This window comes from Thunnus thynnus, chromosome 17, assembly GCF_963924715.1.
Source record: "Thunnus thynnus chromosome 17, fThuThy2.1, whole genome shotgun sequence".
NCBI classification, from domain to species: domain Eukaryota; kingdom Metazoa; phylum Chordata; class Actinopteri; order Scombriformes; family Scombridae; genus Thunnus; species Thunnus thynnus.
In genome coordinates this window covers 7808655-7824889 of record NC_089533.1, presented here as the reverse complement: position 1 = coordinate 7824889, position 16235 = coordinate 7808655, and the positions used below count along the sequence as shown (strand labels likewise).

Here is a 16235-nt window from a genome sequence, read left to right as displayed (position 1 = left end):
GCGCTAATATTATAAACAGTCCTCAGGCCATTTTTTTTTTTCTCTACCTCTACTTGACACACCCACACGCTGAATCTGTTGTACCTGTGCAGAAAGATTTAACACCTCACCCTTACTCAAGCTGCAGTGGAAATTTCGGGCCGGTTGTTATGCATCCTCTCCACCTCGAATTACACAGAGTCAGCTTTCAGCCAATATGAAGGCCAAGGCCCCTTTTGTGTTCATGTAGGTTACGCTGCTTGAGGCAGTCTTGACATTATGACCGGAGAATATAGCAAAGGCAGAGCCTCAATCGTTCTTCCTCATACTCAAGACAAGGAGGATACATGTGAATTTAAGGTGCAGGAGTACAACTAAAAGATGAACAAACAGGTCATCAGTATGAACATTCATACATCTACTCAAACATGTTGGGAGTTCAGCATGTGATTTCAACTGGTCTGCCCCTGTTTTTGATACCTTCAGGAGTATTGATGGATTCTTGGTCTGGTTTATGTGTATTTCAGGGCTCTGCAGACTCCTACACCAGCCGGCCGTCAGACTCAGATGTGTCCCTGGAGGAGGACCCAGAAGCTCTGAGGAAGGAGGCAGACAGACAGGCCCTTGCCACGCTCGAGAAAGCAAAGGTCAGAGATCAACCGTTGCACCCTCATTCTTCTTATGCACATTGTTAGTTGAATGGTCATTATTCCTGCATAATCTTTTCAGTTTTTTTGACACAGGTTTACCAGTATCAAAAGACTCATCAGTGTCAGGGGTCTTTGAACTTGGTGTGAGATGATGTTTGTGTACTAACAATTGTTTCTCCAATCACTGCTCCAGACCAAACCTGTGGCGTTTGCTGTGCGGACAAATGTCGGTTACAACCCCGGCCCCAGTGATGACGTTCCGGTGCAAGGCATGGCCATATCCTTTGAAGCCAAAGACTTCTTGCACATTAAAGAGGTTTGAATTTTCCAGATATTCCATTAAGCTCTACAATATAGTTTCTGTAGTTTCTTAAAGTACAAATATTCACCATTTCAGCCTGAACTGAAGGTAAATTTACTTGAGTTAATTTAAGGTAGCACATGGACTGAGGTACCTGGATGATGCAGGGAAACCCAGCATTAGGGCTACAGGCTTGACTCCTTCAAACAATTGGAAGTGTTGGTGGGTGGGAAGCTGGTGAGGGATCATGTATTTGTCGCAAGTCACTGCACTGTCTCCTTCTGTCTAAACTCTACCCAGGCAGTGATTTTCACTTATGATTTTGGTCACGTCGGGTACATAATCGTATTTTTTGGGTACAAATGTTAGTTATACAGACATTAACTTGCAAGAAATTGTGCCATAAAGTTCTTTGGTACATGATGGGATAGGTTCTGAGCACCAAGGTTTTATATTCTAAGAGGTACAATACTGTGCTACATTTTTCTGAAAGTGTAAATACAGTATGTCAATATTTTGTGGAACTATTGTAGGAAACCTTAATGACATGAAATGCCATTTTCGTTCTTTCTTTGTGTGTTTGTTTATGAGGCATTTTTGTTTCAACACATACAATAAATGGTGATGTGAGCCAGAAAACACTGGTATTGCATTGGTTACCGATGCCTGGTTGTCTGTTCTGCATGCAGAAGTACAACAACGACTGGTGGATCGGTCGTCTGGTGAAGGAGGGCTGTGAGGTGGGCTTCATACCCAGCCCAGTCAAACTGGACAACACCCGTCTGCTGCAGGAGCAGAGGATGAGACAGAACCGACTCAGCTCCAGGTAACGATGATAGGCCCTCTGCATTGGCACAAACGTGAACACGGCTTTTTAAAACAGGTCAAACTTGAGTCACACTTCACCCACATGGCAATGTAAAATGTCTTAAAATAGACATAAGAGTAGAAAAGCACTTCGGTGACTCACTATTTTCCATCATGCAGACTACAGTGTACATGGGTCTCTTTAGTCTCTGTTTTTGTTTTTTTAAATAGGGAATCTATCTTTTTTTTTATCTGGCTGATCAGATTTTAATATACAGTTTGCAATGCAAGCACTCAAGCAGTTTATTTATTTTTGTCTCTTCACTTTTTATTATCATTATTATTTTCTCAGCTGTCAAGGTCACAATAGCATCTTGTTCACTGTAAACTCTGGTGATCAATTTCATGTTGTAGAAGAAAACCTAACAATTATGGGGTGCTTAGAGACATAAAATATTGATGAAATCAGTTTTAACAACAAAAACTGGCATTTTTTTGTGAAAAACTATTATGTCTTTGAATTGTGTACCCGGTATTGTGAGCCTACTTTATTGTCTTCTTTCCACCAAGCAATAATTAGAGCCTGTATTTCTTATTACAGTAAATCTGGAGGAAGCTCCAGTCTGGATGTTGCCACGGGAACCCGCAGGCCCACCCCACCTGGCACAGGTGAGGTCGGGGGGTGGGGGTCTCCTTATCATCTGGCAAAATAGTAAATGTGTGTGCATGTTTGTGTGGGCACGCGTGCAATCCCGAGTGAGAAGAGACGGGCGCCCTGATATTTAGATGAATATTTTAATTGGCTGGTTAGTCAGGCATGATGATGAATCACGGCGCATCTCAGTGGGTTGCTGTGTGAAGTGAGAGAGAACTTAGGAAGTCTGTCATTAGCACACAGGACGGGACTGAAATAGAGTCGAGAAAGGCCCGCGCTCATTAAACTTGATAAGTATGTCTGGCTTGTGTGTGCATCGCCAGGACGACACAGACCTGCTGCTCAATATCCAGTGACAGCAGGAGAGAGCGAACGCGGAAAAATAAACAACTCTGATTGACATTATGGGTTTTTGATAATCCAATAGATCCACTGAACTGAGCTTAACACTTGCAATCTTAAAAAAAAGACACCCGTCTACCCCATCCACCTTCCCCAAACTACCACACCTGCATCACCAACAACAAACCCGTCACACACTTTATCCCCAGCTTCCCTCTTAGCTCGATTCTTTCTTTCCTATCTACTACTTTGTTCCAGTTTCCTCCGAAGCCGCTCCTTTACCCAGTTCTTTCACACCTACACTTCAAGTTTTGTTGCTTTCTCGTCACACCGAAATCACTCCCTCCTCTGCTGTTTATGTTACTACACCCCACATCTGTGCCTGGCTTCACGATAATCTGATGTGTTCTTTTTTTTTTTTTAACCTCTTCTCAATGTTGTTTCCAGTTTTAAGTCATACTGTGCCACCTTTTTCAATCTCTGTGCCATCTCTTGCAAAATTCCTTCATGTCTCTGTCTGGATGCATCTCACATTCTTTCTTCTATTTACTCTTCCCCCTTTTCCTTTACACCTCTATTATTTTCTCTGCTCTCGTCCTCTTTCACTCCGCTTCTTTCTCTTCCTTCTGTTTCTTCTCTCCTCTTGTCCCTTTCTCCGCACCGCCCGCCCCCCTTCCCTCCCCCCTCATCAGCTCACGTGGACATGTCCACAGTGGCCTTTGACGTTGACCCCCTCGACCTGGATGTTGAGGAGCCCCCTGAGTCCCAGGGTGACCCTCGCTCCTCCAAGGGCATGTCAGGCAGCGTAACATCCCCTCAGGCCAACGCCCACCGGCTGCCCTTCTTTAAGAAGGTAACATTAGGGGGCCCTGGACACTGCTAAGCTCGCCAGCATCCCTCCCGCATTTGTCCCCTTCTCCTCCAGGATGTGGTCATGTCTACTCGCTCTCCTTCCTTTCTCCATCTCTCACTAACAGCTCACAACGTCCCGGCTGCTACCGTAGCGCCCGAGTCTAACACTGATCGGGCCCTCGGGCTTTGGTCACGATGAGATATGTCTGGATGTTTGTTTCTGTGCTTGTCAGCTGGGAGAGGCGTTGAACTAACTGATACACTCTGAAATGGCTGCTGCTGCATATCGGTCTGAGTCTTTTTTAAAATGAAGCCTCGGTGGATGCAGTCAGTATAAACTCTGTTTTAATCAATAAACAGCTCCTCTCCCAACCCCCCCCCCCCCTCCAACCCCCTTAATCCTAACCTGTCAATAACTAAATGTGCTCTTGTGTTTTGTGCTTTTTTTTGTCTCTTCTGGCTTTTGTGTGGAATGATACTGTAGGTGGCCCAGCTAAACAGAAACAGAAGTCGGTGAGTGTGGTTCGTTTTCTAACGAGACTAACCTCTAACATTTCAACGTTTTTTTCTCTCTGTCTCCTCATCCTCTGTCGCCTTGTCTTACATTTCCCTTCTTGTGGTAACTTGTGGTCATATTATACAGTAAAAGCTTCAAAGGGGTAAGAATTCAGTTTGGTTTTTGTGTGCAGAATATTTTCACAGTACCTTCTCATGCTTCCAAGCACAAATATTCATGAGATCATTTGTAAATCATAGTGTCGCCTCTGTCATTTCCGGTCATTTCCCATGAGCTTGTATCACAGCTGTCAGTGTGTAGATGCAGGTGCAGATCCATCCCAGTGTCTGTTAGTCAGAGCGTAACAGTAATACACCCTGACATGCTTTCATTTCCATTTATGATGGCTGATTAGAGCCCACAATCAGCTGTTTTTTATGCTTTTCAGCACGATTTGAATCATATAAACAAGCATTAGGCTGCAAGGCAAAGAAGTGTGTTAGTAGTAGGTGATACAGATATATATTTATTCCAATAGTTATCACAGCATTATCCTAATATTAACCTTTTTAACTGCGCAAGTTGTCCCTCCCCTCTCTCCCATTCTTGTGATTTCACCATGATCAGGAAGACCTCATGTTCACAAAAGTTATTCTCCAAATGTCCTTTTTGGAATCTGCCTTGACCTTTCCATTAAAAAAACACACTATAGAGTTGTCATACTGTGTGCTATCTTCTTCAAATTTGAGGCAGGTATTCAGCGGTATTTACTTTACAGCCCCATGCTGCCCTCGCCCTTTACGGACAAAACCATGGGCTGTTATATAGACTGAAAAGACATTTTTTTACTCTAAGTAGACAAAATGTTTACATTTTTGTTAAATTCAAGGACCTGCTCTGTTTCTGTATCACCTACAATGTTTCTGTCACTTTCACAAGAAACTTTAAGAGGTTTCCTTTCTTGGCGAGACCTTATTTACGCATATAGTCACTGTGGTTCAGGAGCTACAACCATTTGGATTTGGGAATGCCATTTTTTAAAGTTAAACATATTTACTAAATATTCAACTCTTCCCTTGAGTCAAATGTTTTTTAGTATTTACCTGAAAAAAATCCTATTTTTTATGTATTTTAAAGCCATTTTTAACTTATTGTAAACATAGCAACTGTCAACCACCATCTCTAAACATTACTATTTAAAAAGAATACTCTGTTATGTACAGTACATCATCATCCCTACATTGTGCGCCGTGCTAACGAACAAGCACTATTGTTATGTTCGGTGCTCTAGCTTTGCCCCTTTAGAGACAAGAGCCATTTGGAAACTTTTAAAATATGTATTTTTAGCTTCTGTGAATACAAATGAGGTGAAATGAGCTTCCGTTGCTCCGCTTTATGTAATGTAATGTAGTGGAGCAGGGCTCTCCAGCACTATCTCCTCCTGCTTGAAGAGCTGCGCAGCACACACACACACACACACGGAGGAGGAGGCGTGCTTGGAATACAGATCTAAAAAGGAAAGAGGAAAAAAAAAAAAAATCCATCCAATTTTCCTGTTGTCGGAGTATATAGGACATGTAACTGTTTTCACCCCATTCTCATCAGAAAACAGACGGCTTCTAAAGAAGACAGATGCTTATGGAGTCCTTATAGATGAATCATTCTTTTCATGATTCATAATGTATGAATAAGCCTAAAGTTCATGCTCTACAATATGGAGCGTTTGTGAGTGGGTGTTCTGTATAATGTTTCTCCATTTTAAGTGTGAATGGCTTAAGGAAACACTCCATTACATGTTGTGCTCTATATTTAAAAAAAACCCCAGAAATCCATTTAAAAGACGATAAATAACGCAGGTAAAAGTCATATTTTAGATTTTCATCTTAAACGGCAAAAAAAAAATTGGGATTATTGAATTTGTTTAAAGAACAAAATGTTGAAGCACGAATGTAAAAAGTCCATTTTTTACAAGTGGCACTGTATACAGCTCAGTTACTGGCAGTCATAACTTGACAATTCCCCTCAAGTGTTTCTGCATAACAAAAAGAGAGAAGTGTGAAGGATGACGTTTGTGTTAGAGCAACGGCGGCGGCAGCAGCGCAGTCATGAGAGCTCTCCTGACACTGGCGTCTACTTTAATTATGGACACTAATTATGTGAGACTGCAGACTAAGAAATAGAAGCGAGCGCTTTCTGTGAGAAATTGATCCCTGCCTCCTAACATTCATAAGCTGTCAATAAAACAAATGGACTCCAGCGTCTGAAACTCGCCATCTATCAATCTGACTGCTCACAGCGGGGGAAAGGAGGACAAGGAGGAGAGAGGGCTATTGTGTTGAGTTAATTTTGATTTATGTATGCGTGGGTGTAACTCTCTGTGACTGTAGATCTGTGTGAGCTTTTTTTGCAAGTGTGTAAACGTACAGAATGTCAGACACGGCACGACTAAGGCGATTCACCCCGATGTTGGTGCTTTCCTTTCCTGGCACAGATGGAGCATGTCCCCCCCTATGACGTGGTTCCCTCCATGAGACCCATCATCCTAGTCGGGCCGTCGCTCAAAGGCTACGAGGTGAGGAGACGAAATGAGCAGCATGTGCTTGTTTTACATACTTCACTTCCATAGTGTGTTATCTTATACCTGCTGTTCCCTTTTTAGGTGACAGACATGATGCAGAAAGCACTCTTTGACTTTTTGAAACACAAGTTTGAGGGCAGGTAAGAATCTAGTTGCTATCATGCAGGCTTTAATTTATAAGGTTTCTGTTTACCAATCAAGTAACAACTGGTGCACTGGATCACTATTTCAGGATATCCATCACACGGGTGACAGCAGACATCTCCCTGGCCAAACGTTCAGTCCTCAACAACCCCAGCAAACACACCATCATTGAGCGCTCCAGTACCCGCTCCAGCCTGGGTAAGACTACACACTTCAGCTCTCCACAAAAGTGAGAAGTTGCCACTCAGACAACTGACAACAACTAGGATCTTTTTTTTTTTTTTGGTTGTTGTTGTTGTTATTTGATGGTTCATAATATAAAGAGAAATACTGCAATGGAGATTAGGCAATTGGAAAAACATTTCTTTTCATCACGTCACATGGCTGAACATTCATTTAACTATCTTTCACTATCTGTGTTTCATATCTATATCGCTCTTCGAGTGTGTTTCAATAGATAGATAGATAGATAGATAGATAGATAGATAGATAGATAGATAGATAGATATCCATATTTTCAATGGCAAATTTATACACATTTGTTAGTAAGTAGTGAGCTATATGAGGCTTTGGATAAACAGACAAGTTAATTAGTAGGATCAGTTGATTGTCACAGAGTTATTCTTTAACGTCACTTTTAAAAAAAGCTCGGTTTTCATATTAAAATTAAACACATTTAACATGTTAAAAAAGGAGTTGAAATCTTAAAAGAATATATCGAAAATATCAGAAAAGCAGCTTAAATTCCTGATAATTTAAGATTCAAATTTACATTTTGAATGTGATGAATCTGCGGGCTACCTGGATTTTAGGATTCTGGATCACAAAACGTTATTTCTGCAATATTTACAAGTTGATACACTATAGTTTCATTTTAGAGACTGTAAAGGTGAACAAATCATCAAAGTACCATTGTTCATCATCCAAAGACCTGAAAGTATCATTTTTTTCCCCTTTTGTACCTGCTCTGACTGCCTGAGTCTGATCTGGCCTCCTCTCTCTCTTCATCCTGTCTTTTCTGCCCTTCACCCGCCTCCCCCTTTCTCTCTCCCACCACCCATCTTCTTCCCCCACCCTCTTTTGATTCAGACGTACTGGGTACGTATGCTCTCCTTCCAACAAGACAATGAAGCCCTCTTTCCCTCTTCCCTCCCCCTTTTTTTCTCACTATATTCATCATCCACTCATACATTGTTTGTCTGCCTGTCTGCTTGCCTGTCAGTTTTTCTGTTCCTCATACTTCTGTGTGACAGCCTGTAGTCTCCAACAAAAAGGAAAGCGTTACAAAACCAAAGCGGGAACAGATCCGTGGGAGGGCAGAAGGGCGACTGGTAGCTGCTCTACAACTGTGAGCAGGAGCGAGCAGAGAAGGAAGCCGATACTTTTTATACTGATCTCACCCTTATGTTGCGACCTGATGCTGTCCCTTTACTGTATGTGTGCAGTCATACCCAAGGATAGCCTCAATAGAAGCTAGACCTAAGCCTCATAAACTCAGTGTGGTTGGGTTTTTTTTTTCTATTCATAGTGCAGAAGCAAGATCTCACTGAAGTCAAATCCAAATTTGCAAAAGTTTTTGTTGAGGTTAATGGAAACCTTTCTTGCTATGTCTTTATATGAGTTAAAGTTCATGTTTCTTATCACTCAGCGGACGCCCTGTTTCGCCTCCAGCTTTAATTCTTTATCCCTCAGCCCTCTGGAGGCTGCTAAAATGTGTGCAGGCCCCGTGTCTTTGCAGATTGCCTTGCCCCTGTTATCTCTCGCTGCCGCTGGGATGGCAGCACACACACCTCGGAGGCGATGAGGTTCGACTAGACAGGCGAGGAACATTCTAGTTTCCGTTTTAATCTCTCTCCTTACACGTCAACAGGCTGATAAAAAAAAAAAAAAGAGAGGGGTGGTTGTGGGGGGACTGTGCTCGAAATGCTAAATAACAAGCTCTTCTAGGCTGTTATTGAGAGGAACAATGAAAACAAAACGCCCAAGCAGTCCGCAGACTTGAGTGGTTCACCTGATAGAATAATTACTGCTGTGTCTATTAGCTCTAACAAAAACTAATGTTCCACTTCATTTGTTTGATGAGGGTGTTTTTTTTTTGTTTTTGTTTTTGTTTTATTTACATGGTGAGAAATTGTGCCCTTATTATTGGTTATTCCAGATGCAGTGGCATCTCATTCTTAAGTGCCTCCTTCCTTTGCAACTGTGAAATGAAAAAGATGAGAAGTGCATAAGGAATAGTCGGGAGGTGGCCGCAGAATGAGAATGCAGCACTGCTCCATTTAGCTGTGCATAAATGGAACTTAAACCGTGATCTGATCTGATTCATATGCTTGGAACTGTTTTCTCTAAAATTTCGACATGCATGATTAAGTACTAACATGCCAGTTATGTACTTGTGCACTAAGTAAAAGGAAGTATGGCTGATAAACTGTGTCTCTTCAAGGGAGAGAAGTTTTACATGATTGTTTTTGCTCACGTGTCTTATCTGTTTCCTGGGCCTTCAGCGGAGGTGCAGAGTGAGATTGAGCGTATCTTTGAGCTGGCCCGCACTCTCCAGCTGGTCGCTCTGGACGCGGACACCATCAACCACCCCTCTCAGCTGGCTAAGACCTCCCTGGCTCCCATCATTGTCTATATCAAAATAGCCTCACCTAAGGTATGGCAGAAGATGACCTTTGAGTTTTACATTCAGATTTTCACACTAAAGCGTCTAACAAATTTGACTCCCTCATAAAAAAACATTTCATGATTGTTTACATCCATGTTGGCTTGCCTGCCCTTTTCATTGCTTTTGTAATGCTACTTTTATTGATGTGTTATGACAACCAACTGCAGTAGAATAGCATGAAACCAACAAAAAACACTGCTCCTACAAGTGGTCAAAAACTCTGCAGGGTACCTTTAAATGTAAGCTTTTTTTCAATTTAAAATTATGACAGCATGCGTCTGTGCAATACATAAATAATAAACGTAAATAATTGTTGTTTCAGTAAACGCAGTGCTGTTATCTCCCTCCAGGTTCTCCAGAGGCTTATCAAATCCAGGGGGAAGTCCCAGGCTAAACACCTAAATGTGCAGATGGTGGCAGCGGACAAGTTGGCTCAGTGCCCACCTGTGAGTTTTGTGTTGTGAGAGAAGCCTCTATTAAAACAGCAAACATCTATTTTGGTCCCCCCCCCCCCAAAAAAAATGTTTATTTTATTTTTACGTGCAGGAACTGTTTGACATCATCCTGGACGAGAACCAGCTGGAGGATGCTTGCGAGCACCTGGCTGACTACCTGGAGGCTTACTGGAAGGCGACACACCCTCCGAGCAGCAACCCACCCAACCCTCTGCTCAACCGTACCATGGCCACGGCAGCCCTGGCTGCCTCTCCTGAGCCCGTCTCCAACCTGCAGGTACAGGTGCTCACCTCCCTGCGCAGAAATTTGGATCTGTGGCCTGACATGGACGGGCCTGTAGCCAATGATGAAAAAGTGGAAGAACACGCTCTCTGAAGTCCAGCAGAGAGAGGAAGGGGGGGGACTCTGGCAACTCAACCTCAACCAAAACCCAGCAGCCCGATCCCTTTACCCTGAAGGAAGAATGCATTAAAACCCTGTTTATGCTGTATATAGAAACACAACACAAATGAGGAGTCACGACACACATTCACACAAAGTTTCGAGAACATCCACAAGTAAAATTACACAGTCTGTATCTTAACAGGTCAGCGTTTCCTTCCCTGCACTATTATAACTGTGAGAGCTGCTCAACTCAGTCCACACTGGACTTAAGGAATAACCCATAAGGCACCTCTGCCCCTGGGGGCCCCCTCCATTTCACTGTAATCAAGAGTAAAATGATACCTCCTGCCCCCCACCCTGTCCTCTTTAGCTCTGTGGCCTCCTTTCTCCAGCACTTTTTCTTCTCTGGGAGGCTGAATCCAGTTTGCTGTCCTCCTCCGTGTTGCCATGGCACCACCCCTGAAAACAGCAAGTCATGTCCGCCTCTTCAAACAGAAGTGCTTAGTTTGGCGGAGGCTGTTACTAACAATCTGTCCGATTTAATTTATTATCGTTTTAAAAATGATTTTAACAGAAAAATACTAAACCGACTATGTCTTTATTTCCAAGTTACTACTGGTTACTCATAATTATGATGAGCTCCACACTTAACAATGAACACCAGATGGCTAGAAACATGTTTTATATCTGAAACTGCCTCCTTCTACACATTTATTAAGGCTTTCACTTCAGACAACAAAACTAATCTATAGAATAGTCAAATGCACTTTAAATTCACTTGTATCTCTTAATTTACATATGATTATTAAATCTCTTCAGCTCTGTGTGTCAATGTAAACATAATATGATGCAGAGCTGAATTAATTACGTAATCATCTGGTAGTTGTGGTTCTATTTCTGCTTTTTTTTTTTTTGTACCATCAAGTCAGTCAGCCAGAAGGTGGCACTGTTGTAATGGTAAATATTCAGTCTGCTTGTTGATTAACTGCTCGGGTGTGTTTTTGTTTGCTGGTAGGTAACGTGATTTTAAAAATGGATCCGTTTGTAAAACTTATGTGCTTTGACTAATTGAGTTATTGCTATTAGAGCGATGTCAGTCATGAGCTTTAATGCTTTCAACGCAAAGTCTTCCAGCTAGAAAATTTTAGTTCATTATGTGCGTGTGTGTTTCTTTTTTGTTTGTTTGTTTGTTTTGGATGTCCTGTGTTGTATTCCCTGCTTCACGCTAACCCTGCTGACTAACCACTCACAGTTTGGTTTTGCTCTGCTGTTTGTGTCTCTGCATGGTTGCTGTGTGGCATGGCTGTGACTCGCTGCAGGGGCCATACCTGGTACACGGTGAGCAGAAGCGGGAAGGGCCTCTGACAGAGTGTGGTGGGAGCGGCACTCTGCATGACTACCAGACAGACTTGGGAGGAAAGCCTCAGCAGCAGCAGCAGCAGCAGACATACCTGCGCTCTTCTCGTGGCCAGCTACGAGGAGGGAGCGGCCGGGGCCTGTCACGGCAGGACACCTTCGACTCCGAGACGCAGGGCAGCCGGGACTCTGCCTACACCGAGGCCGGCGACTCCTGCATGGACATTGAGACTGACCCCTACGAAGAGCCCGAGCCCTACCGAGGGGGCGGGGGCAGTCGCCTCCACCTGGCGCAGCATCACGGCCGACAGGCCTCCTGGGAAGACGAAGGCGCTGAGCCAGACCAGGAAAACCTGAACCACCCTCCGATGCCGAGCCAGACGCAGCCGCATGGACGTGCCAAGCTGAGGGAGCGTTACTGCCAGGACCCCGTGGACACAGGGGCCAACATGAGCCGCAACAAGAACCAGGACGACTGGGGAAGGGACGTCTACATCCGCTGAGTACACATCATACCACGGAGGCAAAGGAAGCTACTGGACAGACTGAGAGCAGGGAGAGATGAAGGGGGTTCAGAGGGAACTGAAGTGTGGGTTTGGGGCCATGCCAGTCAGGCTAAACAAATTAATCTGTTTACATCCCAGTATAATGTAAAGAAATACATCAACTGCCAGATGCCATTCTCGTCAACTTCTTCTTGCAATTCAATTTATTTATGTTTAGAAAAAAATAATATTGGTCTGTTTTTTGTTTCCTATGTTAATACTGCATGAATATCATAGATTTCTATACTGACAGCACGAGGACAGTAATTGTTACGATTGTGAATCTATGATTGTGATCCGTATGACTCAATCTCTCCTTCAGTCGTAGAGTGTGAAGGCTGGTAGAGCTGTAGTCTGTCGTGTCTGTCCTCTGCAGTCTTAAACAGGGTCTAATGTCACCGTCCCCATGTACAGTGTCAGGGTTTCTCTTTACCTTAATCTCACTCAGTGCTTTTGGATTTCAGGGTTTCCGCCTATTCTAAGATCCACGAGTTATGAGTTTGTCACCTCCACTTTATCACCCAGACCTTAAAAAAAAAGCTGGTGGAGAAGTTGCCATATTTAAAACACGAGAATTTATCGCTGTTGCTACACTCATGTCAGCTTGATAACAACAAAGAAATACACTCCAAAGACGTTTACTTCTTCCCTGACGTGGTTCAGCCACTGTACCCGACTGTACACGTCTGACCCAGTCCTCCCGTTTCTGTTTTCCTCTTCTTCGTGGGTGCTGAGGGCGCCCGCAGTATTCACTCGTTCTCTGGTTTTGTAATGTGGTGCAGATTTAAAAGCAGCACTGCAGTTGTAGTCGTGTGAATGAAGTGTCCTGCCTTAGTCACTCCCACCCCCTAAAACACCCTCATTTCAAGAAAACTCCAATCACAAGTGCCGGAATGTCTCGCCAAGCCATGTCCACCACTGCTACGGTGGGATGTCTTAACTCTTGTTACACTCGTTTTCATGCCATGTCCGTGTCTTTTCGTGTCTCTTGTGGCTACTCTGCACCGTAGCCCGTTGCTGTCGCTCCAGCACATCTTGTTTTCTTTGCACCAGCTTTGTCGTCTGTTTTTCCAGGGCTAATGGTTATATAAAAAGTACTTGTGTGTGGTTATTCACTCCGAACTTCACCCCCAAACAGCTAGCTAGTCTGATATTAAATACCACTCTCTTCTTACTCTTGATTTCTGACTGAATTAGTGTTGATATTTTTTTTTTTTTTTCCTGTGGACATTTTTTTTTTTTTTTTTTTTTTTAATCTTCAGTTCTTGTGAGGTAGTGAGAGGCGTAACAAGTAGGGTGGGGGGTGATACAGGGGGTAGGATCAACTTTGGTCTTTACTCAGTTATCTATAATGGAGAATCCATGAATGTCTTTGGCGGGCTGCTTCGGCCCGCCCCTGTCTTCAGTTGAATAAATAAATATTAAATAATGATCAGTAAATAATGTTATTGTTGCGTTATCGCAATTGTTAAAAATATGAAATAACATGTATCATTGGTGCCTGATTGTAGCTACATTTTGCTTTTTCTGCCTTTCATTTTTAATCTGTGGATAAATTCGTATTTTAATTAAAAATTTAAGCAGAAAATGCAATTGTGTCATTTCATTGATGTGGAAAAATGTGATTATCAAACACAGATTCCAAAGATGCAAGTGTTTTAACCTTTTGACATGTTGTAAGCACACATACATCCATGTTTTTTATTTCTCTCAGGACACATGCAAAGAGATTTCAGTCCTGAGGAAACCATAGAGTACAATGGAGTAAGCTTTTCTTCTTCTTGAGCTCAAAGACTAGACTGTTTACTTCTTTTGCACACTTCAACTTCCTCACTTGATTGTTTCTACGAACTATTATCACCAGAACACTATTTTTAAATTTCAGCACATTTTAATCCATCCACCAAGTCTTTGAGTCATGGAGGAAACATAATAGGTAAAAAAAAAAAAAAGATTGAAGTCAGAAGTTAGATTGGTGCATCTGAGCCCAGGATGTGGTTTTTACTTCTCAGATCTGGCACTGTTATATCTTCATCTGCAGCTCACCCATGCTCTGCAAAGGAGAAAATGTCACAAACAAAGAAGCGGTTTCCACATGAAACTCAAACGTGAGCCTTACATCGCAGTAATATGTAACAAGGTCTGTTGTGGTGGTAGACAGAGCCCAAGTGTGCCTAGATGAGTGTAATATCAGAGGAACAGATCTGAGTTTGAGCTAAACAAGTTAAGTTAAACAATTATACCTCACATTCACTTCAGGATATATTGATGTGTATGTTCCACACTTTAATTTTAGTCACAAAGGGCAAAAACAAAGGCATGACAGCAAAACTGCATAAAAACTGCACAAAGTAGCTTAAGTTTTAAATATATTTTAAGATTAAAAGAACATAAAAAAGAAATTGTGGCATGTTTTTGGTGAAACTGTTATATTTCCTGTAATGCACTCCACACAAACACCCTAAAAATAGAATCTAGAAGTGAGAAATATGTACAGGTGGACTGAGAAACGTTTGTCACTATCACTTCTAGTAGCTTTAATCCTCTAAAATTGAGATGGGATTACTCTCATTAACCTAACCTGAAAAAAAGACCCCAAACAGAGCAGCTAGGGCAGATTAAGAGGTCAAATGTCAAGTCAGAATATTCAGACCAGTACAGCTGAGTCAGCAGACCAATTAGGATTTGTAGGGAGGATTAATGAATACATCATTTTAATCTCATCATTTTTGTCATCTTGGAGAACACTGTAGGACGAATCTAAAACTTTCTTTTAATCAGTGTTTTTAGATATTTAGAGCCAATAATCATGTTGAATCTTCACAACATCTGTTATTGTCGATGTTGTTATTGGGTCAGTTATCGGAAATACCCAGGAACACTCGATGGGTCAACGGAAATTCAGGGGGATTCCTACACCTAGTTTTGCTTTCACCTCCCGCTTCATAATCATGTTCCTGATACTCAAAAAGAGGAAGGGAAACTGCTTCACTTCGCTTTCCATATATAGACTGGACAGTAGCGTCACGAGCTGCGTCATCCGTCCACGCCTGTCGTCGGTGTGATAGAGGAAACGTTTATGTCTATGTGGCCTTCAAGTGCTGCTGGCTAAACTCTGACTTCTGAGCTCCGACATATGAGGTAGGATGTGTGCTGTTGGTGTGCAGTGATTTTTCAATTAAGCTTTTGTTTACCTTTACCTGGTGCTTTTTGTTTCAATTTAGAGCACAGATAGCACAGACATGCAGATAATGATAGATAAAAACAGAGGAAAATGGACACTTAAAGATAATGTTAGATAAAAAAATAAATGTTCAACAACTGAGCTACAAGTTAAAGACAAATCAGTAATGCTCTGAACATATAAATTACAGGTATCAATGAAGAGTTTGACATGAATTAGTTCATTAAAATGCATTTCTGTATTTCCCAAATGTTTTACTTTGGTGTATTTATAAATTTTAATGATTGACAGCATTTAAAACATTAAAAAGTTTGATTTTGTTGTTGTCTGAAATTAGTTTGGAGTCTATATGACGAGAGGTGGTGGGTTCCAGATATATAAAAAAACAAATAAATCATTGATTGTACTTTAAAAAATCAGTCAAATGAGTTATATATACCTTTATTTACACTCAGGAAGAACACATTGATGTACAGGAGGTCTCTTTTACAAGTATACCGAGTTTACATCATAAAAATAGACATTTAAAAAACCCCATCAGATACAGAACTTTAATGAGTTTTCTGAAAATACTCAAGGACAGCTTGAGCTTTAGGATCTGTTGTAAATTATTTCATGAGAATGGAGCAGCATGTCTGAAAGCTGACTTTCCAAGCTCAGTGTTTACTGATGGAAGATATTTCTAACTGAAGCTGAAGTCTGCAGAGAGACAAGTTCCACCTGTCCAGAAGAGGAATGAGGATAGATAAAATGATGACCTTTGTAAATAAACAAGTATACTATCTTTTTTACACAGAGAGAAGGCCATCCAAGAGTGCAATGATGTATCTGTCACAAA

The 16235-nt window shown here is 42.0% G+C and overlaps 1 protein-coding gene across 3 annotated transcripts in view; it reads left to right on the top strand.

Moving 5' to 3' along the window:
- cacnb1 (calcium channel, voltage-dependent, beta 1 subunit) overlaps positions 1-13799 on the top strand; it is a 30766-nt gene extending 16967 nt beyond the window's left edge. For 2 of the 3 annotated variants that reach the window (XM_067615745.1, XM_067615747.1), the window contains 12 exons: positions 507-626; positions 823-945; positions 1620-1756; positions 2339-2406; positions 3427-3587; positions 6574-6654; positions 6742-6800; positions 6893-7002; positions 9309-9460; positions 9823-9918; positions 10019-10204; positions 11632-13799. In XM_067615745.1, coding sequence (XP_067471846.1) covers positions 507-626; positions 823-945; positions 1620-1756; positions 2339-2406; positions 3427-3587; positions 6574-6654; positions 6742-6800; positions 6893-7002; positions 9309-9460; positions 9823-9918; positions 10019-10204; positions 11632-12171 — 1833 coding nt within the window. In that variant the 3' untranslated portion in view covers positions 12172-13799. Of the gene's footprint in view, positions 1-506; positions 627-822; positions 946-1619; positions 1757-2338; positions 2407-3426; positions 3588-4070; positions 4100-6573; positions 6655-6741; positions 6801-6892; positions 7003-9308; positions 9461-9822; positions 9919-10018; positions 10205-11631 lie in introns of all 3 variants that reach the window. The other variant, XM_067615746.1, reaches the window with a different exon arrangement.
- Positions 13800-16235: the final 2436 nt, after the last annotated feature.